Source organism: Melanerpes formicivorus, unplaced genomic scaffold (genome assembly GCF_026170545.1).
Source record: "Melanerpes formicivorus ecotype bairdi unplaced genomic scaffold, bMelFor1.0.p_v2 SCAF_30, whole genome shotgun sequence".
NCBI classification, from domain to species: domain Eukaryota; kingdom Metazoa; phylum Chordata; class Aves; order Piciformes; family Picidae; genus Melanerpes; species Melanerpes formicivorus.
The window spans coordinates 1559513-1586793 of NW_027142382.1; the positions used below are offsets into that span (position 1 = coordinate 1559513).

The 27281-nt window shown below is 39.2% G+C and overlaps 1 protein-coding gene across 7 annotated transcripts in view; it reads right to left on the reverse strand.

The window, feature by feature from the left end:
• The window catches only part of DMD (dystrophin), a 1318095-nt gene that overhangs the window by 867951 nt on the left and 422863 nt on the right, over positions 1 to 27281 (reverse strand). For 4 of the 7 annotated variants that reach the window (XM_068155048.1, XM_068155051.1, XM_068155046.1 and 1 more), the window contains exons 2-4: positions 16115 to 16207; positions 14846 to 14923; positions 10551 to 10643 (exon numbers count right to left, since the gene is read on the reverse strand). Coding sequence is in view for 1 of the 7 variants with exons in the window: in XM_068155047.1 (XP_068011148.1) it covers positions 10551 to 10643; positions 14846 to 14923; positions 16109 to 16207 (270 nt within the window). In the remaining 6 variants the exon portion in view is untranslated. Of the gene's footprint in view, positions 1 to 10550; positions 10644 to 14845; positions 14924 to 16108; positions 16208 to 27281 lie in introns of all 7 variants that reach the window. The other 3 variants (XM_068155047.1, XM_068155049.1, XM_068155045.1) reach the window with 1 other exon arrangement.

The following is a 27281-nucleotide window of genomic DNA, read 5'->3' on the forward strand; positions in this document are numbered from 1 at the left end:
CAACCAACCAACCCTATTCTGAGAGGTTCTATTAGCCTGGAATCATTTAGCCAATTATATATTTCTTAGCTACTATTTTACTAGTGAAAGAGCACCCAAAATTCCTATTAAGAGGTCTATAATTTATTTTCTCATAAAGAAACCCCTTTAAAATCATTGCTTCCTCCATATATATTGTAAAGAGTAACAACCCATTTAAAGTGCTCCCTAAGATATAATTTAATTATAAAGTTGCTTATGCTTGCTTATTCATTTATGGAGGATATAATTGCACTGTAATTCTCCACTTGAATTGCTCTGCAATTCTGAGGGTTTTCAAAGATCAACATCCAGTACAGAACCTACTTTTTGATAATGGATGGACCACTTTGAAATAGCAGAAACCATAAGAAACTCCCATCCCTGGAGGTTTTTAAGGCCAGGCTGGATGTGGCTCTGAGCAACCTGGTCTAATGTGAGATGTCCCTGCCCATGGCACAGGGGTTGGAATTAGATGATCCTTGAGGTCCTTTCCAACCCTAACAATTCTATGAATCTACGGCAACATGCAGAAGATGTAATCTCAAAGAATAATAACTCCCCCCAAAGAATTAACTTCTATGATTTTGTAGGAAAAAAAAAGATCCACATGTCATTTTATCATTCAGCCTAAGTTGTTTGCTAGTTTCACAGGAATTAATATAATAATTTGAATAAGTGAAGATATGCATTACTAAAAGAATGTCTTGTTTTGATATTGCAGATGCATACAACCCAAGAAGTATCAGTGCCTTAATTTTCCTTTCAGACTTAGGTATACTAAGTTGAATTTATTATTAATGCTATTAATACTCGAGATGAGAGGAGAAACTGATCTTGACATTTCATGGGACAGATTTCTGACTTTAGTTTAAGACTGACATTTACATCAATGAAAACTAATATAAAATTCTGCCAGATAGGAATAGTAGCATCTTAGAGTTGCCTCCATTTCTACACCAGAAGACATAAAATAGAGAGCTAAGAAAAATAGGAAATCTACCCTTTACTTTTGCTACATGTCTGAATGGGTATTGAGCTTCTTGCTAATATTATTTGTGACTTAAGCACTGAGAACTGCCAAAGTAGGTTGACATAATTCAGAAAGAAGCTAAGAGATTTGTCTCTTGTATTTCTATACAAAAACATTCCTCTGTTATAAAATAAATAAACAAATAAATAAATAGTTTTTAATGAATCCAGATGCTAAAAGAAGGAAAAGTTTCACAACTGGAATATAGTGCACCAAACGTAAACAATAAGAAAAACTAGAAATATGGGAATGGAGAACAGTCCAAAACAGATTTTCATTATTCCTTTTGGATTTTGTATTGACAAATTGTGGTGAAGGCACATTATGCCCCGATACTGAATCTTGTCCCAGCATGTGGGCAAGTTCCCCCTCCCTTGGAGGAAGACAAAAGCCAAGGCATTAGCCAGGCTTGCATGCACCCAGCGTGCAGTGCTCATGCTGACACCAAGTATGGGCATAATTCTAGCTTCATGCTTTCTATAGGCTGAAGCCAGTTGTTTATGAGAGTGCCCATTGGTCAAGCCCAGCCTCGAGGAATCTATAAGTATCACCCCAGTTGGTGAACACGTTGCCCCCTCATTCACTTTGTCTGTGCGCTTGCTCGAGAGAGTAACTCTCGAGCTGCAGCTTTTGCCATTGAGCTTATTGTTGTTAGCTTCGGTAATACATGCACGCATACTGAAAGCCCATGCATGGTGAGAAGCCCAGAGGGAGGACCTTCGCTGAGCCTGAGTAGCTCAGTGTTGCTGCAGCCAGCCATTCCGACCGAGAGAGCCCATCGTGCCACCGGAGGACTGGACCAACCCCCGCGGGTAAGATCTGCCCAGTTGCCGGGGAGAAGGGACTTGATCCATACTGAGTCCACGTATGCCTAGCCCCGCCATAGCGGGAGAGAAGCCGCCGAGTGCCGCTCTGAGCCCTGTGAATCTCAGGGAAAACCAAAGCATTGTTCGTGCCTATACTGCACCGAACCCAGGACCACTCTGACAGTCCTGTTACAGTATCACAGTATCACAGTATCACTTAGGTTGGAAAGGACCTCGAGGATCATCGAGTCCAACCTGACACCGCAGACCCCATGACTAGACCATGGCACCAAGTGCCACGTCCAATCTCCCCTTGAACGCCTCCAGGGTCGATGACTCAACCACCTCCCCGGGCAACCCATTCCAATGCCGAATGACTCGCTCGGTGAAGAACTTCCTCCTCACCTCGAGTCTGAACCTCCCCTGGCGCAGCTTGAGACTGTGTCCCCTTGTTCTGGTGCTGGTTGCCTGGGAGAAGAGGCCAACTCCCTCCTGGCTACAACCACCCTTCAGGTAGTTGTAGAGGGCAATAAGGTCACCCCTGAGCCTCCTCTTCTCCAGGCTAAACAATCCCAGCTCCCTCAGCCTCTCCTCATAGGGCTTGTGTTCAAGGCCTCTCACCAGCCTTGTTGCCCTTCTCTGGACACGCTCAAGTGTCTCAATGTCCTTCTTAAACTGAGGAGCCCAGAACTGGACACAGTACTCAAGGTGCGGCCTAGCCAGAGCAGAGTACAGGGGCACTATGACCTCCCTGCTCCTGCTGGCCACACTATTCCTAATGCAGGCCAGAATGCTATTGGCCCTCCTGGCCACCTGAGCACACTGCTGGCTCATATTCAGGTGGCTGTCGATCAGCACCCCCAGGTCCCTCTCTGTCTGGGAGCTCTCCAGCCACTCCGACCCCAGCCTATAGCTCTGCATGGGATTGCCATAGCCAAAGTGCAGCACTCGGCACTTGGACTTGTTGAAAGCCATCCCATTGGACTCTGCCCATCTTTCCAGTCGGTCGAGGTCCCTCTGCAGAGCCTTTCTACCCTCTAATTGACTAACATCTGCCCCTAACTTTGTGTCATCTGCAAACTTGCTGATGACTGACTCTACCCCTTCATCCAGATCATCAACGAATATGTTGAAGAGGACAGGGCCCAGCACTGATCCCTGGGGGACACCACTGGTGACTGGCCTCCAGCTGGATGCGGCACCGTTCACGACCACTCTCTGGGCCCGGCCCTCCAGCCGGTTCCTAACCCAGCACAGAGTGTAGTGGTCCAATCCACAGGCTGACAGCTTAGTCAGCAGTTTGCTGTGGGGGACGGTGTCAAAGGCCTTGCTGAAGTCTAGGTAGACCACATCCACAGGCCTCCCCACATCCACCAGGCGGGTCACCTGATCATAGAAAGAGATCAGGTTGGAGAGGCAGGATCTGCCCTTCCTGAATCCATGTTGGCTGGACCTGAGCCCTTGGCCATCCTTCAGGTGCGCAGTTATTGCCGCCAGGATAATCTGCTCCATCACTTTCCCTGGCACTGAGGTCAGGCTGACTGGCCTGTAGTTTCCAGGTTCCTCCATCCGACCCTTCTTGTGGATGGGGACCACGTTGGCCAGTTTCCAGTCATCTGGGACCTCACCAGTGAGCCAGGACTGGAGGAAAATGATGGAGAGTGGCCTAGCTAGCACATCCGCCAGCTCTCTCAGCACCCTAGGATGGATCCCATCTGGTCCCATGGACTTGTGGATATCCAAGTGGCTCAGCAGGTCCCGAACTAACTCCTCATGGATTTCCAGGGTATTACTCTGCTCCCCAACCCCAACGCCCAGCTCCGGAGACCACTCGTCCTGAACTCCTGCCTTGCTGTTAAACATTGAGGTAAAGAAGGTGTTCAGGACCTCAGCTTTATCCTCATCCTCAGTAACTGTGTTCCCCTCCAGGTCCACTAGGGAGTTCAGGTTCTTCCTGCCCTTCTTCTTATTGTTAATATATTTATAAAAATGCTTTTTATTATCTTTGACTGAGGTGGCCAGCTTCAGTTCCAGCTGGGCCTTAGCCTCCCTAATTTTATTCCTACATAATCTAACAGCTTCCTTGAACATACCTCGAGAAGCCTTCCCCTCCTTCCAAAGGTGATACAGCCTCCTCTTCCCCCTTAAATCCTCCAGGAGCTGCTTGCTCATCCAGGCTGGTCGCCTTCCCCGCCGGCTTGCCTTCCGGCACATGGGAACCGCCAATTCCTGTGCCTTCAAGAGCTCCTGTTTGAAGTAGGTCCAACCCTCCTGAACCCCTTGGTTCATGAGGGCTGGTACCCAGGGGACTTTGCAGACAAGTTTTTTAAATAGGCTGAAGTTCGCCCTTCGGAAGTCCAAGGTGGAGGTTCTGTTGGTGCTCCTCCCAATCTCCCTGCATATTGAAAACTTCACTATCTCGTGGTCACTGCACCCTAGGCAGCCTCCCACGATCACATCTCCCACCAGCCCTTCCCTATTGCAGAACAGCAGGTCAAGCAGAGCCTGTCCCCTGGTAGGCTCGCTTAACAGCTGTGTCAGGAAGCAGTCCTCCATTCGCTCCAGGAATCTTCTGGACTGCCTCCTCCCTGCTGAATTAAGTTCCCAGCAGATATCTGGGAGGTTGAAGTCACCAACAAGAACAAGATCAGATGATCTTGAGACAGCCTCCAGTTGCTCCTTTAACCTCAGTAAACGAGAATCCGCCGCCTAACGCAGCCGCATTCTCTCCCCGAGGCTGTTTGCATCAGCCCCGAGAACCGCCGTGATCGGGTCGACCCCCGTAGCTTTGCCTGCTTCTGTCGTTCGAGCCCATCTACCGGCCACCGTCGTCCCGCCCTGCCGCGCGAGCCGACTTTAGAGGGCCGACCCCACGGACCAACCCCGACCAGGACCGATCCCTGTTGTCTGAAGGGAATTGAATATCGTTCACGTGCTTTCCATCCACTAGCACTCAGTTCAAAGTATCCGCGTCTAGCAGAGTAAGCGCTGACGCATAGAAAGATTGTAATATTGCTGTGTATAGCCAGGAGCCGCCCGCGTCTAGTGGCCAAGCGGCAGAACTGCACCCTTCATTGTATAAATATAGAGATAGTCTGTAACTAGTTCAATTAAGTTATAACACTAAGCCACTTGTGGAATGTATTTCACGAATGTGCACTAGAACATGTATATAAGTTGGTGATTCATTGGTTATTAATAGTTTTATAATGAAAATTATATTTTCATAATTCATATTTCATATTCATAAATTTAATAACCTCTTCACCACACAAATGCAGATTTCATCTGAATATTATATGCAAAGAAACATTTGAAAAATGAAACATGCATTCATATAAAAGGATAGCTAAAGGATTTGAGAACTACACTATTGATAAATATGAAAGCTCATAACATACAGAAAAGATCAAATGTTGCTGTTGGCTTCAACGTAAGAGAAAGGAGCAATAGGCATGAACAGAGGAAATTAGGAGAAAAAAATAAAAATCAACAATGGGTCATCAAGAAGCTAATTACTGAAAGAATCCAGATGATACTTTTTTGCTTAAAACAGACCAAGACAAAAAATTATCATTTATTTCTACTTTTGACTAAACAAATATAAAATTCAAATACATCTGGTTGAATTTAATGTGCTGAAAATTTAATAAAGATTTACTGCAATATTGCTGCATTTTGCTGCAGTGGACTGTTAAAGTTATGTTTTATTTTTGTTTTCTCCTCGGGAATGTCAGACCTTTAAAATAATGAAGTAGAAAGGTCTGATCTTGCCTTGAAAGATGAGGTCACTTCCTATTTAGTGAGAAATGCTGGCAAACTACATCCAGAACTGAAGCTAGCTTGTCCTCCCAAGCTCCCCAAGGGGTGCTGCCATCCATCCTACACACACCCCCGGCACCTCAGCAGCACCATGCAGCACCACAACACACCATGCCATGGCCCTTTGGGTGCAGCACACTGCTGTCTTAAGAACAGCTGTGTCCTGAAGCAAGATCAGCACCTGCTAGTTGAAACTGAAGTCAGCTTTTTAAAGGCTTCTCGGTTAAGTTGTACTGTTCAGAAATAGCAGTTTGTAGAGATGTGTTCATGTCAGTCTAAAGAGCTTTTGGATGGATAAACTCCTTCAAAATCCAGGCTCAAAAGCTACAGCTATTTCAGTATCTAGTAGACTCCCACTTGCTGTCAGGATGAGTTGACCTCTGATACTCATTTCTTTGTTACTTCTCCTTTCTAATGCAGTATATCCTGGCAGGAAACAAAGTTTTATGGCATAGGAAACTCCAGCTCTCAGAGAATAAAAATACTTGCTCTTCCTGGGGAATGGACCTGCACTATGACAATAAGAAAAGATTGATTTTTTAGTAGAAAGCAGGAGAAAGATACCACCAAGATAAGTTCCAAAAATGTGAATCTGTCAAATGAACAGCTCTGAACAGAATGTGAGCACTGCTATTCACTTCACAACATTGAGAAGTGGTCAAAAGCAGTCCACCCAGGCTGGGCTTATGGTGGCAGTGGATCTTGAGTCTCCCTATTGCAGGACCACATCTTGGAGCATAGCTCTGTGTGTAAGGTGTCTAGTAACACGGCAAGTTCTCAGATTTTTACTATATCTGTTTCACCTAAAATCAGCACTCAAGCTCATAACATTGGATAAGACTAGCATTTGGCTTCAGAGTGTCAGACCCTAGAAGGGAGGGAAGGAAGAAGGAAAGAATCTAAAAAAAATATTCTCAAAGCAAGATGCTTTAATTTTTCTCAATCAAATAGGAGCCACCTTGCAGCTCTCTGACAGAATGACAGTGTTTTTCAATCGATATGTTTCACAGAATCGTAGAATTGTTTTGGATCAAAAAGAACTCTAAGATCACCGAGTTCAACCAGCAACCTAACGCCACCATAGCCACTAATCCATGTTCCAGAGTGCCACATCCACATGTATCTTGAACACCTCTGGACTCCACCGCTTCTCTGAGTAACCTGTTCCAATGCCTGACCACTATTTCTGTAAAGAAACTTTTCTTAATATCCAATCTAAATTTCAGGACATTTCCTCTCATTATATCACCTGACACTAGAGAGAACAGACTGACACACACACACACCACACCCCCCCGGCCAGGTCCTTTCCTGCCAGGCAACTTTCTAGCCAAACTTTTGCATGGGGTTATTGTGGGGTTATAGTGCAGGACCTGGCACTTGGCTTTATTAGACCTCATACAACTGACCTTGGCCCATTTATTCAGCCTGTCCAGGTATTCTGATTTCTATTCCACTTCAGGTATTGATTCACATATACTATTCTATTTCAGGTATTCTGATTCCATAGATTACTTTATAAGTAAAACCTACTAAACTCTTTCAAAGCACATTTTGAAGAACTGTCCTAAGAACATGTTCATAGACGTTCAAGACACCTATCAAAGTAAATTATATTCTTTGGTCATTGATTCAAGGTGGATTAACAGAACCATTCATATTTCACCTCTATCATAATAAATCAAAATAAAATAAAATGCTAATTCTTATGAAAATAAAGAATCTGCAAAGAGCAGAGAAGTCTGATGCTTTATGTAAGTATCCAGATAAGCCTGACTGCAGAAATGAAAATCTTTCTGAAATATTTGCCTTATGCCTATGGGTAATATTTTGCACACACACACACCCCCCACCCCTTTTTTTTTTTTTCCTGAAGAAATTTAAGACGTTGGCTGTGACTCTCACCAAAGATTTTTCCTGGCTTTGTTTTGTTGCTGTCTTTTGTGTTTTGTTTGTTTGTTTGTTTATTTTCCTACAGGAAAATAACTTTGCTCTTAAAATCAAACGTAAAAAAGCTGCATAGTATAATATAGCGTTTTTCTGCTCTGAAGAGTACATATACTGTCAAATATAACAGTTCAGAAATTAACAGTTTTGTTTTGCATTTACTTAAATTTTAATGTTGCAGTGAGGCTGGGATCACAGAACTGTGGGAAAGGGCAGCAGCTTTAAGGAAATAGAAACTAATAAATTCAGCACTATAAAGAACTTTGGCAGCACATGCATAACTCAAAAAGATGGTTCAATTTCAGTGAAATTTAATAATGATCTGAAAGACAGATAAGAAAGGACACAATCATCACAGGGGATACAGAAAGCCACAAGATTTCTACTGAACTGGAATGAAAGTGGCAAGAATGAGTCAAATCTTGTCCACTGCAATGCCTCTGCCAATGCCTTTCTTGAGTGTGACTGCTGATACCCACTCAGAGTGCTACTGTTTCATTATTCCTCTCATGCACTTCTTTTTTTTTTATTTCATCTTTTTACTTTTTAGAGAACAACATTGAAATTTTGCCAAGAGACAGCATTGTTGCTACATTTAAATGAAGTTCTGTGCTAATTTGGTCCTGGCTGCAGTGTATGAAAGTTGAAAAAAATTTTTGCCTGTTTGTCTGTGACAAAAGAACTGCACACAAAACTCCTTTGTTTTAGGATGGGTTTTTTTTCCCCTACAGAGTGATACTTCTCAGGTCTGCAAGTACGTGGAATCAGAAAGTGATTAGAAAGATTTCAAAAGCAGGATCGCACCATCATTCACAAGCTGCACCAGCAGCCTGTGCTAAATCACTCCCACAGATTACAAATAAATACAACAGCCTTGAAAAGTTATTGCAGGTAACAAGATGTTTTATCTGACTGCAGATGACTGAGGTGCCCCTGAGTCCCTAATTTAGTCTTTAACAATAGCTTGTCATGCTTCCAGCTGCTTAATGCCCAGAGCAGTCTGTGAAAGGCAAAATGGTACCAACAGGAAGAAGCATTCTTTCTTAAGAAAGTTACAGCCTTGTTTCACCAGAAATGCTTCCAATATGTAAGACAGTGACAACACATAAACAAGGCAGAGCAATCATGAACATATTCTAGATCATTCAAATCACTTTGAAATTTGAAAGAAAAATCTGGAAAAGAAAAAAAATTTTCTCCAGAGAGCTGTAAATAAGCAAACTCACTTTGAACTGCTCCTGTTGAGGGAAATAGGCAGTAAACCAACACCTTATGAGCTTTGTTTCAAAAGATAAAAGCCCAAGTACAAATCTAACTTTATATGATCCTTTACTTATCTTTTATACGTATTTTTTATATATCTTTTATATGATTCCTCACTATAACACAGTAACAGGGCTTCCTCCTACTAACCAGGATTTACCTACTCTTTAGAAGAGAAACTGAAATTGAATTCTAGCCAGACTGGAAATCTATTTACAAAATCTTGAATAAAAAGAGAAATCCACAACATGCAGGTCATTTCCTGAGTAGAATAAACTGAAACACAAAACTCAAAGCATACACTAAACATCACAACTACCACAGCAAGAAAGTGTCACATCTTTAACCACGGCTTTGTAAATATTGACCATAGACTTTTCAAACATGGGATATTCACCTGAAATCACAGGTACAACTGCTGTCACAGCAGTCACCTGAGATCCACATAAGCAAGCAGTACCTTAATAGGACCTGCCAGACTCTAACAGGGAATGTGTGTCTTCTGTGTGTCTACAAGTATGCATTAAGAAGAATGAAAAGAAAAGCTGCAAGAAAAATTAGCAAGTACACTGCTAATACTAAAGCACATCTTTAGCATGTTGCTTCTGGATAAACCATGAACAAATCAAACTATAAATTTGAACATGAATGGTCACCTCAGTCTATAACTCATATATATTGAAGCACGATTCAAGGATTGCTGGTAAAAGTTACACAGCTAGATGTCATATTCCATCTGCTCTTAATAAGTAATTTAGTACAACGTTCTATCATTGCACTAGGATATTGGAATATAAGACAAAGGAAGAAGTGATTTAACTATTTTCAGGTTTTCTGTGTTGCTTTCATTACATGTTCTGTAAAGTCAGAAAAAAGAAATGTTCTTTATTTCAATGTGATTTTTGAGCAGAGTGTTTAGTTTATAGTGTAAGTCTTCTAGGCTTTGTTTCCCATCATCTTTGTTTGTAAAGCTAAGAAAAACATACAGATTATTTCTTGGGAAACAGAGCCAATGCAAATTAAACGACTCTTAGTCCAGATTCATAAAAACACATAGACTCAGAGCATTAGATGCTAGTTCTCTTTGAATTTTTACTTTATTGCTGTCTCAGAATTTTACTTAAATGTCCTAATCTACCACACTGGCTTTTATGAGATCTGTATCATAACGCTTTATTTCTCTCTAAAGTGACAGGAAGCTAAATGAGTCATATCTGCTTTAATAAGATGTTAGAGTAGCATCTTTTTGGTGTTCTAAAAATAACTTTTGGCAGGATGGGTCAGCACTGAAAAGCAACAAATATGATTATTTAATTAAAATATAAAAGTTACTCTAAGACACTAAAAAGAAATGTGATTATGAAAGCTATATAATTACATTGCCATTTCTGCTACAATAATTGTATTGCATATTCTCTTGTAACAGCTGACTGTGAAATTAGAGTCCAAAGAGCTTCTGCTAATTCTCTAAAAACTGTTTTATCTTCTTAAGACTCTTAGCATTGTAGATGGTATGTGAACAGACTGTTATAATACTTGCTGACTTAGGACATTGCTGGCAATGTCTGTGTTTACTTTGCAGGTTGTGGCTGGTTAGTAAAGGGAAAAAAGATCAGTAGAATAAAGGCACTTCATGGAAAGTAAGCATCACTGCCACTCACCTGCCAGTGGAGGATTATATTCCAAATCAAACCAAGAGTTAGTTTATGATTTCCATCCACAATGTCTGAGCTCCCAATATTCACCAAATCAACCTATTAAAGAAAGAAAGAAACAAAAATATTTGTACAAAAAATAACAGCAAGCATAAGATGTGATTTTCATACATCTGGTGTTACATTTTCTTTGTGGGGAGGAATGGGCCAAGGTAAATATCTCATCTGGTATCTGTTGCTTAGTAAACACCTAAGGCACATTGTATAAATGGCACAATTAATGGAGTGGCAAAAAGCAAGCAGTGATCTAGAGTTCCAATTATTCCAGTTATAGCATATTGCAAAAATACACAGCTGAAAGTCACAATAATAATAACTCAAAAATCATTTAGAATTAGCCTCTACAATTATAAATCACAAAACTGATAGATGACACAGAAAAAGCACCACCTGTATTATACTCCATATTAACTTACATAGTATTCCTTTCTGAAAGCTGCACACACATCCAGACACTATAAGAACTTACAAACCCAAGCTATTGTTTTACATATTTAGATTAAAAGATAATTTATTTTGCCTTAATTAAATTCTACAATGCTACATTCTATAATGCAAGGCAGGATGTGTTCTGGAGTACAGAGAAATGAATTATTGTGATCTATGCCAGATTTTTCCACATTAGGTTGTCCGGTAAATGTGGTTTTCCATTATTATATTATGCATTTGCAACTTCATAATGCACCAGCATTTCCTACCCTGGATTATTCTGTCCTCCATATGTGAAATGATCCTTCACACTCCCCTACTTTGTATGATGTCTAAATAAGGAAGCCAAATTCGAGGATGTGAATACAAAACAATAAAAGCTAAGACTTGTATGTTTAGATGGAAATGGACTCTAAAATTTGCATTCTTGATGTTTCATAGATGCAGTTTTTCCTGGTCAAAACTGATACTCATGTAGTGAAGTAACCTCATTCCTTCACAAATTAAAGTTGCCACACCTCTCTTGCACTTCTGAAGCTATTTGAAGTTGCTTCTGTACAATGAATTAAAGTTTTGTACACTCAAAGCAAGCCTCTTTTAAAAAACATTTATTTCAATTCATCTATGTATAGGTTATTTTTATTAATCACATAGAAATCAGATACTTTGTCTAGAACTCTAAAACTCTCTTAAGAACCCTTTTCTTTAGGAATTCACAGTTTTCTACTAAAAGCATATGAGATTGGCAATTCATTCTACCAATGTCTTGGAACATTTCCCAGGTTGAACTTAGATTTTATATCCTAAGTTAATTTTATATCCTAAGTTTCAAATGAGCTTCATGTAGCAAGTGACTCACTACAAAGCTTATTATTAGGGTATCACCAACATACACTACAGGCCAAATCCTCCATCTGTTTTTGGAAATGGAAGCCTGAGTACACAGAGCCTATATCTGTTTTACTGAAACAGAGTAACATGTAACACTTCCCAGTTTGCCTCAGCATTGCCTGAATCAATACTGGGACAACCTCTGACCCCAACATTAGCATCTTTCCATAAGAAAAAGAATACATCTGTAAAACAAAATGACTGGAAGCAGCGGCGTTTTTCAATCTTGTACCACCCAGATGACTGCAGAACCTCAGAGCAAGGATGGCACATGCCAGGAGAAAAATCAAGGTTAGTCACAGGCTTTAAACAGATTTAGAACCATTGATTTTGTGTTCCTGAAGTCCTATAGAAATCACTCTAATGGTTGAAGAAATTATTTCAACAGCATATCCTTTGGCTTTATACTAATTTGATATAGTATGTCTATGCTAATTATTATGTTGTGTTTAGTTTATAAGGATTTCACTACACAAATTTAATGACACTGAATGATCACTTCATTTTCAAAAGAAATTTTTTTTCTTCTGTAGTCTTGAACTGATAAACTGTTTTCTTTCTATATATGAAAGGGACTATTATTGTGTCCTGAAAACTGAATGGAGAGCACATAAACTGATTTAGCTGATATGTAGTTAATAAATACTTTAAAAGAATCTACTATGAAAATTTGTGACCACCTTCCAGGTATTCAATAAAAAACTTTAATGTATATTGTGAAATAACCTATTGCTGTTTGTTTCTTCTTTTTTTTTTTTCTCTTCTCTCAACAATGTCAAGTATCATAGATATTGAAGAACTGCAAAGTTTTTCTTCTATTTAAATGAAATTCCATTTATAGAAAGAAAATCCAAGTGGAAGTCTTTAAGCCAGTATTATAAGGTCACTTTCATTTATACACAAATCTTCAGATGGATAAGCATTACCTTAGATTTATACAATCGATAACTTTATTCAGCAGCTGAACTCATGAATGTTTAGTGACCTACTGCAGCTATAAAGAAATCCAATATAACATGTGGCACAGAATACATTAGCACTGTTCCATCACATCTTACTGTTAAGTTTAAGCAAACCTTATAGAGTATTTGAATTTATTCTCAAGGAGGAGATATGACATAATTAGCTGGCCACTGAAAATGTCTGCTAGAGTTATGAGTCCTTTAGAATGCTTGCCCAAGGAAGATATTGTGAGAATATTTACTCAAAAATGAGGTACAGGATACTGGTTAGAAAAGAAAATCATGAGAAAACAGAATGGAAAATGGATTTGTTCTGATTTGTTTCCTTAATGTTGTGAACCATGAAGAAGAGACAGCAATAAATAGTCACCAAAAAAATATTTCCTGTATGAAAAGCCTTAGTTTTCCAGACTGCACAACTGTTAGAGTTTGTGAGTAGATATTTTGATAGCAGCTTCTAAACAGTTGTGAATGACTTTTTGTAATTAACCTTTTAAAATGTATTTTAAATGCCATGCATCACCATGAATCTGTGCATGTTCATCTTCAGATAGCACCCACTGTAAATATGTGATTCCAACATTTGCTGGCAGAGGATTTCAAACTCTTTGAACCTGAGCCAACAACATGCTCAGGTGGCCAAAAAGGTCAACATCATCCTGGTATGTATCAAGAATAGTGTGGCCAGCAACAGTAGGGAAGTGATCACACCCGCTGTACTTGGCACTGGTGAATCTGCCCCTCAAATGCTGTGTTCAGTTTTGGGCCCCTCACTAGAAAAAAAACACTAAGTTGCTGGAATTATGTCCAGAGAAGAGCAATGAATATGGAGAAGGATCTTACAAGGAGTTGCTGAGGGAACTGGGTTTGGGTAGTCTGGAGAACAAGAGGCTGAGGGGAGATCTCATTGCTTTCTCCATCCACCCGAAAGAAGGTTGTATTGAGATGGGCGTCTCTCTCTTCTCCATAGTATCAGGTGATAGGATGTGAGGAAATGCCCTGATATTGTGTCAGGGAAGGTCTTGATTGGGTATTAGGAAAAAATTCTTTATGGAAAGAGTCGTTGACCTGGGATGTGGTGGAGTCACCATCCCTGGAGGTGTTCAAAAAAACATGGCACTTTGGCATGTGGTTTAACAGTTATGGTGGTGTTAGGTTGACTGTTGGACTTAGAATCATAGAATCAGTAAGGTTGGAAAAGGCCTCAATGATCATAAAGTCCAACCTGTCACCCAAGACCTCATGACTACTAAACCATGGCACGAAGTGCCCCATCCAATCCTCTCTTGAACACCTCCAGGGACAGGGACTTAACCACTTCCCTGGGCAGCCCGTTCCAACGGCTAACAGCTCTCTCTGTGAAGAACTTTCTCCTCACCTTGAGCCTAAACTTAATGATCTTAGAGATTTTTTTTTTCCAGTCAAAACATTTTTTTTTAATTGTATGAATCTATGAAATACATTCCATACCGGTGCTGAAAAACAAAGTTCTTGTTTAGGAGACTGATTGATGGCATCCCCTGGTAGGTAGTCCTGAAGGACAATGGAGTCCAGGAAGGCTGGACATTCCTCAAGAGGGAAATCATCGAAGCACAGAAACAAGCTGTCCCTGTGCATCATAAGACAAGCCAGCAGGGCAGAAGACCATCCTATCCAAGCAGAAAGCTTTGGGTAGAACTCCGGAAGAAAAGGAAAGTGTACCGGTTATGAAAGAAGGGGCACGCAAATCAGGAAGAGTACAAGACTCTTGCAAAGGTATTTTGGGAGAAAATTAGGCCGTAGTTCAACTAGAACTCAATCTGGCCACTGTCATTAAAGACAATAAAAATTAACTCACATTAACAAAACTGCCTTGACTTTAGTAATTGCATGCTATAGGCTGGAGTTCGATCCAAGACTTACAAAACATTAAATATACTATCTACAGGATGTTTTGACCCTGTCTAGCTGATTACTTACGTTATTTCTCTGCAAGACCTGCAGTGCTTTGTTGACATTGTTCAGAGCATGAACTCTTGTGGAGCCTTTTTCTTTTGCCTGTAGAAACAAACAATAAAACAACCTGACTGCTGAAAATCAGAAACCAGAATACACTATGTGTAATTCAAATCTTAAAAATGACACCTGTAATTTTCTATTCTGTAAGTTTATGTCAACAGTGAAAATAACCCCATACACTGTGCATATGCAGCTGCCCAATATGAAATAACAGTCAATTGTGAAATGAGCCAGAAACACAGTTGGAAATTAATCTGGTTCCATTCTCAGTGAATTAATCATTGAAATGTATATGAAATCAGATAATTTTAGATTGGTTTTATTATGATTAGTCGTCTTCTCCATGGCACAATTGAGGAGCATTACTATGGCAACCAAACAGATAAGCACCGGTTTGCTTAATATTTATTTACAAATATATTCTCTCACATTTTGATTATCAAACTACTAGGCTGCCTCACAACTCTTTTAGGAGAAAGTTTCAGACAAAAATTCCAAGCTCACAAAATCCATCAGGAACAAAAGAAAGGATATTTAAAAATACACGTGATGTGCCACTTTAGAATTTCCAGGTGAGAAGAGCAATCTCTCTTTTCAAACATACAATTCCAATATGCAAACTGTATATTAAGTTTATCTGCAAAATATTGTTTCTCCACATTAAATTATATTCCTTGTATTTGGCAAAAACATCTACTGCAAAATAAGTTCTGAATTTCAGCTAAAATTTAAATATCTAAATGAATACCACTTCAGTCATTCTTCTCTTTCCCATACCTCCTTAATAAGTGCATACAACGAACACCTGCATTTTAAATATAGAATCACAGAATAATCTGGGTTGCAAGGGACTTCCAAAGGTCATCTAGTCCAGTTCCCACTGCAGTCAGCAGGGACATCCTCAACTAGATCAGGTTGCCCAGAGCCTTGTCCAGCCTCACCTTGCATATCTCCAGGGATGGGGCCTCACCTCCCTGGGCAACCGTCATGGTAAAGAGCTTGTTCTTAGCATCTAGTCTAAATCTACTCTTCTCTAGTTTGAAGCCTAGCAAAGAGTTACTGCCTAATATAGCTCTCAGTCACTGTTTCCTCAGTTTCAAATGAAACAAAAAATATTCAGATTCTAAAAATAGTTTCCCAAGGCCCTTATCAATGTCAGAAATTAATGAACAACACCAACTACAATTATCACCACATCAATATGCAATAAGCATTTTCACATACACATACAAGTTTTTGGCCTGTAAAGCATTCCAGAAGCTCCAGAAGTCTTCGTCCATCTCGAAAATCATTAAAAAGATCTTCAATGTAACGTCTTCCAAACTGAAATGGAACAGAGGCTTTAGTTAGTATGCACACCAAAAGAAAGGAAGAATTTTATTGTTTAAATAAGACTGCAAAGCCATAAAAAAAAACCCTATACTTTGCAAAGTGGAGAAATATCTATCATAAGAATAGTTGTATCAAAATAGTACTTCTTGTCTCTTCTCGCTTTGTTGCTCTGAAGAGATGCTAGCTTTCTTCTGCTTGACCTTGGCTCTATTGTTTTAGTTAAGTCTAACAGCAACTTTCTCTGCTCACTCTCACTCCCTTCTTTGGTCAAGGGAGTCTGGGTGGGAATGGAAGGAGAAGCTGGTAGCTTCTCCTGGTCTCTGACCAGGGGTGCTCTTGTGCTGTTTGTTAATTGTAAATATCTGTACATATTGTAAATGCTGTATATTTTGTACATATTCATTGCATTCCATTGTAGATTGCAGTTTTGCCTGTAAATGCAGCTTTCATTTGCTTCCATCTGAGCTGCGTGGCAAAGTTAATGGTGGGGGAGAATATTTCAACCCACCACAACATAATTTTACACACGTGAGAGCTGTTAAGAACCACAATTGAAAACAATGAATATTTTGAGCAGTGTCAAGTAGAATCACAAATGTTTTTTTTTCTAATTTGTGAAGGTTCATAGATGCTTTGATTGATTTGAGAGGAAACATCTGTATTTTAATTTGCTAGAATCTGCACCATGCTGACCTACATTGCACATCATCTGCTTTCACCACAGAGTAATGTGGGATTTGGAACCACATTACACAAAAAACATTTGCCTTCCTGTCAGCAGCGTTGTTCTGGTACTCACTGAAACACTCATTAGAGCTAGATGGGAATTTTTATTAAAAACTTATTTTGTCTAAAAGGATCGATTGCTTCAGAATGTTTCTTAAACCAAGGACAGAATTAATGACATTTTTCAGTACTAGACTCACATTTCCCTCAATCAATAAACATATATGTGTACAGCAGGAATTTTAGTTCTATTTGCCACTCTGGCTTGACTCCCTCTTCTGTGTGTTGGGTTTTTTTGTTTGTTTGTTTGTTTGGTTTGGCTTTTTGTGGCCAAGAAGGCTAAGAGTATCCTGGGGTGTATTAGAAGGGTTGTGGTTAACAGGTCAAGGGAGGCTCTCCCCCTGCTCTACTCTGCCCTGGTGAGGCCACATCTGTAATATTGTGTCCATTTCTGGGCCCCTCAGTTCAAGGGCAGGGAACTGCTTGAAACATTCCAGCACAGAGCTGATGAAAGGAAATGAACAGCTCCCTTATGAGGAAAGGGTGAGGGAGCTGGCGCTCTTTAGCCTGGAAGAGACCGAGGGGTGACCTCATTCATGCTTATAAAGATATGAAAGGCAAGTGTCAGGAGGATGGATCCAGGCTCTTCTCAGTGATGTCCAGTGAAAGGACAAAGCCTAAGGGGTTTAAGTCGGATCATAGGAGGTTCCATGTGAACATAAGTAAAATACTTTCTCATTGTGAAGGTGATAAAACTCTGAAACAGGCTGCCCAGAGAGGTTGTGCATTCTCCTTTTCCGGAGACATTCAAAACCTACCTGGATGCATTCCTGTGTGACCTATTCTAGATGATCCCGCTCTAACATTCTGTGATTTTGGGATTCTCTGCTCTTCTTACAGAAGAGCTCCTTTCAATCCCTCCATTTTTTGGTAAGGGTTTGTTTCTATTTCACAGAAGAAACAAACCCAAACCATCAAATATTTTCTACAGCATAGGAATCCTTGGGCTTTAGCCAGTTTTCACACACTGCACAAGACATTTCAGCTAAGTTTATTTCAAAATTAACACATTTTCTGCCTAAAATACCTGAAAACCAGTACTGAATAGATTCACATACAGTTTAGTCAGTCTGCTCAATCTCGTGAATGATATCTGTTTAACTATTAGTAATCAGCAACTCTATTTTCTGCCTTGCATTTACTGTGAGAAATAGTTTTGATAAAATGTTTTAAAACTATGGTATGGACAACCCTGTGCCATTATGCAAGACAAGCCACACATGGTATTTGTGATGTTGTCTATCACTCTGTACAACACACATTTAAAATTAAAACTTATGACCAGATCAGAGAGACTGTATTTTGTTCCCTAATCTTGCAGAACAAAAGTCATTTTTGCAGAGGGGAAGTGCAAGATCTAAGCATTTCTAAGGAAACACTTGAACATTCTTTAGAAAGTTGAAGTGATCAATAGACCCTTCTGTAACACTATGCTGTGCCCATAATGTTACTGAATCACCCTGGGAATATGAGCACAATGACATTTTGATAATAGAATATAATTATATTGCTTTGTATCATAAGGGGAAAATAGAACTAGCCTTCATAACTCCCTCTGTGTCTATCTTTCTTCCTTTTTGTAGCATTTAAGCTATTAATAAAGTTTAGGTTGAAATCCTCATAGGACAGCCAAAAGTTCTACTTGACAAACTAATATAGTGTTGTTTTGTTTTAGAAGCTTTCAGAAAGAAAATAAATCCACAGCATAGGACTAACCCCAGTAGAACATACTAGTTATGAATGTATTGCAAGTAAACCTTAAAACAAAAGTTACCATTGATTTTTTTTATGGTCTTGCAATCATACTTTTATTTAATCAACAATTAAAAATTCCTTAAGATATCCTGTACTACTGCCACACATATAATCCTTGCCCTGAAGAAGAGTCATCTTTTTTCTGGCAAAAGACTAAGTCTGCTTTTACAAACAATGTGAATGTCTTCACTGGACAACATTGCTATAAGACTTCAGAAAAAAAGGGTTCAACATGTCTCAAATATCACAGAATCACCTCAAGGATCATCTAGTTCAAACAACCCTGCCATGGGCAGGGACACCTCACATTAGATCAGGTTGCTCAGAGCCACATTCAGCCTGACCTTAAGAACCTCCAGGGATGAGGCTTCCACCACCTCCCTGGGCAACCTGTTCCAGTGTCTCATCACCCTCATGGGGAAGAACTTCCTCCTGATTTCCCAACTGGCAGTATGGCTGACAGCAATATGAAACTAGGGACAATTGTATCATCTTAATCTATCTATATATACACTATTTATAATATTATTCAAATCAATCAGCAAAGTAATTATCATCTCTTTGTCCCTTACTTGCTTGTTTCAGGGTGACTGACGATTAATGAAGGGGTTTGTGAGACTGCAGGCAAGGATAAAAAAGACAAAGACAAAAATGAAAGACAGAAACCAACAAAAAACAGAATAAAGAAAAAAGAGAATAAGTGCAAAACTGGAATTAATAAAACAAAAGAAAAATAAGCAAATTTGCTTTCTAGTCACAAGACTAAAGAAAGAAAACTCTGATAGGAGTAAGTTAGATTCTTCATGACTAGAAACATTTTGGAGAGTTAAGTATATGGCAGTTTTAAGTACTGTTTTAACTTACTGTCTTTATATTAGATAAAGGTCAAACAACATAAGTCTATCAGTTTAGCCATGGCTGTTCTCTGCAACAGTGCTGTTTACATAAGGGGACCTGAAGGAAATCCAAGGGATTTATTTTGAAAGAAAATCACCAGAAAGGGTGATACAGAAGGGAAGATAAGATTCTTATTTTATCATGGATGAAATTAACTCTCCAATTTAGATAAGGACTGAGGGAAGGAATTCACAAAGTACATTCAAATTAAAACATAAAAAAACCCCAACCAAACAAACAAAGATGCCATGGTTATCACCACAAATTTTAGTCTTAGAATTATGAGGTAATGCACAATAAACATATTAGGAAACCATGGGAACTTGCAGAAGAATCTCAGATATTACAATGGAGTGAAACATAATTACAGTACTCCATACACTAATTAAATGAGACACATTCTAGAATGTTTTGAATATGAATTAGACTGAAATAATGTCTAAAGTTGTATTAATTATTTTCTAAACTCAGACAGAACTGATTTTAAACCAAAGAACATTACCTAAAACGATGGATAAGAAAGAAAATAGAAAATGAGGAAAGAGACTGAAAATCAGTGCAGACAGTGCAATTCTATTTTTTTTTTGTGTGAGTATATTTTGAAATCTTAAAACATCAATCTCTATCCCATTCACCTCACTACTGTCTACTTCCAATGCCATTCCTGTCATTCTATCCAAAGATTCTATATTAGATTTTGTTCTACATAAATATAAGAAATAAATCTTATCAACCAAGTAAGTTATTTAAGCAGCTCATTCATTAGATATATGATGGAAGAAGTGAATATTGTGGAGAAATATTACATGAACAGCCAATATTCCATGAAAAGACCTCTGTTCAGAGCTACATGAAAGCCAGGGATTGTGAAGGCGACACAGAGCAGAACATCAAATAGTTGTCCAGAGATGGTACAAAGACATTATTTCATGAGCATTGCCTCTCCTATTGCCCAGTGCTCAAGAACGAGAAGTCACACTCAAAATTAGTATAGGCAAATACATTGCTAGGGGAAAATAGAACCAATGGAAAGGAAATAGAGGAACGTGATGGGAAGGGAGGGGAAAGGATTAAAAATAAGTTATGACGAATTTGCTCCCACAAGCAAAAAAGCACTTCCATTTCCTTATGTATTAGTGCAAACAGAAGTCCTTCAGACTCCTGGGACAGAAAAATAATGAGACCTTAGCTTGGGACAAGACCCATGTGTGGTGGAGAGGTTATTAAATTTATGAATATGAAATATGAATTATGAAAAATATTATTTTATTAATTACCAAACTATTAATAACCGATGAATCACCAACTTATATACATGTTCTAGTGCACGTTCGTGAAATAAATTCCACAACTGGCTTAGTGTTATGATTATAACGTAATTGAGCTATCTATAAACCCTTTCTATATTTATATAACGAAGGGTGCAGTTCTGCCGCTTGGCCACTAGATGGAGACTCGGCGGGAGGCGGGCGGCTTCTGGCTATACACAGCAGTATTATAATCTTTCTATGCGTCAGCGCTTACTCTGCTAGACGCGGATACTTTGAACTGAGTGCTAGTGGGTGGAAAGCACGTGGACAATATTCAATCCCCTTCAGACAACAGGGATCGGTCCTGGTTGGGGTCGGTCCGTGGGATCGGCCCTCAGAAGTCGGCTCGCACGGCAGGGCGGGAAGACGGTGGCCGGTAGGTGGGCTCGAACGACGGAAGCAGGCGAAGCTACGGGGGTCGGCCCAACCACGGCGGTTCTCGGGGCTGATGCAAACAGCCTCGGGGAGAGAATGCGGCTGCGTTAGGCGGCGGATTCTCTTTAATGAGGTTAAAGGAGCAACAGGACTCTCGTAGTGGTCCCGGGTCCGGTGCAATATAAGCACGAACAATGCTCTGGGTTTCCCTGGAATTCACAGGGCTCAGAGCGGCACTCGGCGGCTCCTCAGAGCGGCACTCGGTATTGATCAAGTCCCTTCTCCCCGGCAACTGGGTAGATCTTACCCGCGGGGGCTGGTCCAGTCCTCCGGTGGCACGATGGGCTCTTCCGATTGGCACGACTGGTTGTAGCAATGCTGAGCTCCTCAGGCTCAGCGAAGGTCCTCCCTCTGGGCTTCTTCAACAATGCAGAGGCTTCCAGTATGCGTGCATGTATAACAGAAGCTAATAACAATAAGCTCAATGGCAAAGGCTACAGCTCGAGAGTTGCTCTCTCGAGCAGGCACAGAGACAAAGTAAATGAGGGGGCAACGTGTTCACCAACTGGGGTGACACTTATAGATTCCTCGAGGCTGGGCTTGACCAATGGGCACTCTCATAAGCAACTGGCTTCAGCCTATAGAAAGCGTGAAGCTAGAATTATGCCCATACTTGGTGTAAGCACAAGCACTGCATGCGCTGGGTGCGTGCAAGCCTGGCTAATGCCTTGGCTTTTGTCTTCCTCCAGGAGGAGGGGGAACTTGCCCACATGCTGGGACAAGATTCAGTATTGGGGCATAATGTGCCTTCACCACACCATGTCTCCAGGAAGGACAGGAAACTCAGGCTGCAGAGGCTGGAAGGGAGCTGTATTGTGCTTCATCTCTACCCTCAGTATTTCACACTGTCTCCTGCAGTTTGGCTGGGACCTGAAGTTGATGACTGATTACTAAAAAATTAAAAGATGTGATACAATCCATAAAGGCAGGAGGATACAAGCCATAAGTCTTCACATAACTTAAAAATAATTGTCTTAAGGTCCTTTTGTGAATCTGTACGTTTTGATGAATAGATATCAGTAAGAAAGAAATAAAAACTTGGTTGGCTTACAGATGTTACCCTTAGTAAGACTTTAAATAAAAGGTGTTTCTTGTGGTCAAAATTTTTGATGCCTTACTCTGTGAAACAATAAAGAAAAGCCATTGAACTAATCTCAACAGGTCTTTTGAGTCAGTTTTAATAAAAGAGGGATTATTGATACTTGCTCTTGCTCTCCTAAATATATTAAAAGTTGAATTCCTCTCACTGACATCCTTGTTTCTCGTTTGTTCAGCTCTGCTGGGAGGTTCCATGAATGTGACTGACATTTTCTTTCATTGATTCTGGATTACTATTACAGCAGCAAAAGATATTGTCCCAGTCATAACAGAAGGAAAAATGTGCCAGGCATATTTTAATTAGGTCACAGCTTTACTGACTCATGGGAAGCACTGAGCAATAACTTGAACCAATCAAGCCATCCTTCCTCCCTTCATCCTTTTCACCTGTTAAAACACAGAGGCACCCATTCTGCTGCAAGTGAAATGCTATGCTGGCCATCTGGAAGTCGAACACAGCACAAAGGGTTTGCCTCTCTACTGCCAGAGCTCCATTCTCTTTCCCAGTTTTTGTGGTATATACATTGTGATTTTTCTTGCAGTTTAACTTCAGCTTGCAAGGAATTACAAAGAGGGGTAACCGATGAATGGTGATATTTTAAAAATTGCTACTACTGACCAAGTGAGAGGTAGGTGTAAAATGCTTCCCTGAAGATATCACACTCTTCTCACAAAAAACAAACCAAAAATTTCCGTGCATTTCAACAAGGTAGCTACCTACAATATCTGCAGCTGTCTCAGAACGCCCAATTCTACCCTTAAAGAAGGACCTCAGGGGAGGTCTTACCAATGTCTGATGGCTATTCATGTTTAAAGGACAGGACCCTCATGAAGTTCTCATTTGTGAAAGTGTATTTTCCCCTCAGCACAAATAATCACTCTACTTTTCTAGTGTCATTACAGAGAAGAATACTCACACACTCCCACATTTCTGACGAGTAACTTGTTATTTCCATGTTAAAATAAATCAGAAAACTTCATACACCTCATATCCAGAACAGAAACACAGATGTATTAGTAGACACAATTAATGTAGCTGTCACTGGTTTTCTTAGCTCTCAGACAACTGTTTCTAAGTGAAATATAAATCAAAGATCAAGCAAATTTGTCATGGTAACTTATACCTCGTCTTTGGTTTACCCTCACCTAGGTCTTACACAAGGACAGAGGGGTGCAGAATGTCCTGATATCAAAGAAGTAGGTAATAAACACATGAAGAGGAGTCTCAGCATGTTCTCTAGCTGTTGTATAGGCTCTGCAAATAATCTGTATTATCTCCTCAGTACAATTTATTGTACTCTTTTTGAAGCCAGTACAAAAGGCCTTCCAAGATTCAATACAGAAAATTATTTTCTTTGCAGATTCTTCTAATTTACCTTTCATTTGCTGAATTCTCTCAGATTAATTATGTGATAATTAAAGTATTGGAAGTTTCATCATGCATAACAGAACTTCCTGAAGTTATGTAGAAATGCTCTCCATCCTTAGGATTACTGAAAGTGATTTATTCTTCCCTCCCCTCTGAATGCAAAGGGAAACTAATATTTATTAATTAGACACATGACAGTTTAAAATTGAAATCCAAAATATTTATTATCTATCCTATTTTCATATAAAATATCTTTATGAGCTTTATGCAATACCACTGGAATTTACTTTATTACACATGCTATTTTAGTTATTAATGCCATGTGAAAATGAGATTTTGAAATAATCACATCCCTAACCCGATTATTATTTAGAGTTTTGATATATTCTTCATAAGAATGAAACTAAATTAAGTGCAGGTATTGATTGTAGTGGCATGACACTATTGAAAAAACAACAACCAAACCTGAAGATCTATTTGGAACAATGAAATAAAATCTACTGATACAGTCTCCAATAAGGGCAGAGAAAATAATTATATCAACAGTAGCTTTTTAATAGCACTAAAACATAAAATATTTCAAAATGGTATATAAACCATAAGGTCAACTGCTAGAAGGAAAACATAGAATTGCAGTAATTTTAATATTATTTTTCTAAATGATAGTTATTACAATATCTTACAAACCACTGACATTTTCACTCTATGCAGACTGTAACTATAGAAATCAAAACACTACAAATTTTTTTAGGGAAAGTTTGATGGGCCCATTTCTAAGCTGACAGGAATAGTATAGCCATTAGGATATGGGATACCCAGTCCTGAATGTGCCATGTTTTAATGTAATGAGATGTCTGTTAACAAAGAAGTAAACAAAACATTATTATTTCATATATGATGTATACATTTAAGTAGTGATGTCCCTTTTAAAACCTGAAACAAATCATTTTTACAGTATCAATGGAAAAAGATTTTTTTAACTGGAAGTTGACCTCTGCCACAGTTCCATCACAGCTTTATCTGAGATACAAATCAGGTGGGGAAAAACTTATCAAAAAGGCTCACAAATGATGGGAAAAAAAAGATTTAAGGACTATTCCACACTTCACTTGAACCATGAAACTGAACACTGACCACCGACATAATTCACATTCTGGCTACTTAGGATGTTAAAGTTTTCTGTGTCAGACTTTCACTTCTACTGCAAACCTGAACAGGAATTAGAATTAGCAAAATAATCATCAATAGGTTAACTTCTGCATTAAAAAGTAATTCTCGTAAGTTTCCCATCTGCCAATAAAAAAAAGCAAACGAACAAAACACAAAAAACCCAGAAAAGCCCCAAATCAATCAACCAATCAAGGGGGTGGGGGGGAGGTGAAAGAACTATCAAAGATTAGAGGAAAAGCAGGATTGAACTGTTTAAATATTAAACATTAAAATTATGCTCACTAAGTGCACCACCTATGTATTTATTAGTCCAGCAATTATTGCACAAAGGTTCTATTTGGCAAGCAGTGGATGTACAGTGTTAATATTTGCTACTTTTCTTTTCAATCATACAAAACTTAGAGGAATACACAAAATAAATCTGACAGTTACCTTTTTTTCACCAGTTTAATCTAGCCAGCTAATGTCACGGAAGCATTTCATATTGTGCAGTATATTGCTATTCAAGGTCATTAAGGACTGCCTGACTGGCAACAGGATCAAAATAAACTTCCTGGGTGTGAGTATGAACATACACTCAGCAAGTGCCTATGAGGTTTGAAGGATGAGTCATGAATTCCGAGTAAGGGATAGGGATCGTGACAGCGCAGCTAGCTTCATGCGATCTAGTAACTGTCTGCAATGAGATGTTTTTTTGAAGGTATGCACATAATTATGCTTCCCACCTCTGCAAAAAAAAAAAAGCATATAGGGAAGAAAATACTGTAGACTAACAACTAGTTTTATTTATAGTGTTCTTTCAGCTGTGACTTGAAATAAAGATGGACTGTTAATTATCTTTGCATGTTTCAGAATACTGTTTTTTTAATATATGGCGTGTAGGTATTTTTGACTTCATAGTTTGGAAATAGCATTTTTAAACAGTGGGAGATGCAAAGATGAGAATTCAGGGAGGAACACAAACTGTATCTAGCAGATACCAAATTAAAAAAACAAAAAAAAAATTGGCTAAAATTCATGTTCAAGGATGCATCAGTTCCATGGCAGATTGTTTCCATGAACATTTATTACTCAAGTAATTGATTTTTCTACATGTTGGTATTAGAAAACAGAAGAAAGGGAATGTTTTCAATCTTGATTAAAATCCCAAGCATCCAAGTCTAGTTGAGAGGCATTCCTGCCCATGGGAGGGGAGTTGGAGTAGTTGATCTCAGAGGTCATTTCCAACCTAAGGCATTCCTTGATTCTATGATTAGTGCAAAATCTCAGGCATCAGAGAAAGATTTTGAAATTTTTGTCTTGGCTTAACAGTGCTCTGAATGTTAGAGAATAATTTAATATTTATACAATGAGGTACAGAATACTACATGTATTGCATTTTCTCACATATGAAGACATCCTTTCAAAGTGAGTTTGGATTCTCCCTTTATTAAGGGATAGGTTTGAACAATACATTTTTCATCAGATTGGAACAAAGAAAATCTGAGGTGTACAGATTATAAACCAGATTTCAAACATTACTTTGGAAGCCCTTCAGGTATGTAGTCTCATCTTTGAGACCAACCTCTACTACTAGCTTCACTTATAACAGTCAAATAGTTAAACTTCTAAATAGTGCAGCTGTAACTATACAAGAGAGAACCACAGTAATTTTCATCACTAAGAAATAAAAAATGATTAAACTCCCTAAACATTACTATTACTCTTCTTGCAAATCTTATATAAACAATAAGCAAGATGAGTTCTGGCAGGAAGCAGTTTGACTCTACACAAATGCCTCACATATGTGGCAGTTCCATGCATGCAACTGCAAAGTAGTGGCAGTGTACATTGCAGCTTCCCTAAAGCATTGAAGAGTAGGCTTCTTTATGATGAGGAGTGGGGAATCTTTTACTTCAAAGTGAAGTTAGGTCTCCTCTTATGGATACAAAGCACTAGTGAAATGTTCATGTGAGTTACCTGGAAATTGGCTTTGTCAGCGTTGGCCACATGGGGAATTCCGACTATTAAAGCTAATGTTCCTACTTCTACAACCTAAACTTTCAGTTCTTGATACTTCAGGTCAGGAAAATGTCTACAGTTATCAGGATCAACACAGCAATTTGACATGTTTCAGAGTGCTCCTAAATTGGATCAACTGGGCAGACCTAAGTCATTCTAAGAAGTCATCCAGTTTGCTTGATTACGATTTGTCTATGGAGGAAGAGCAAAAGGCAAATATTTCAGCATTTCTTGTCATGGTTCT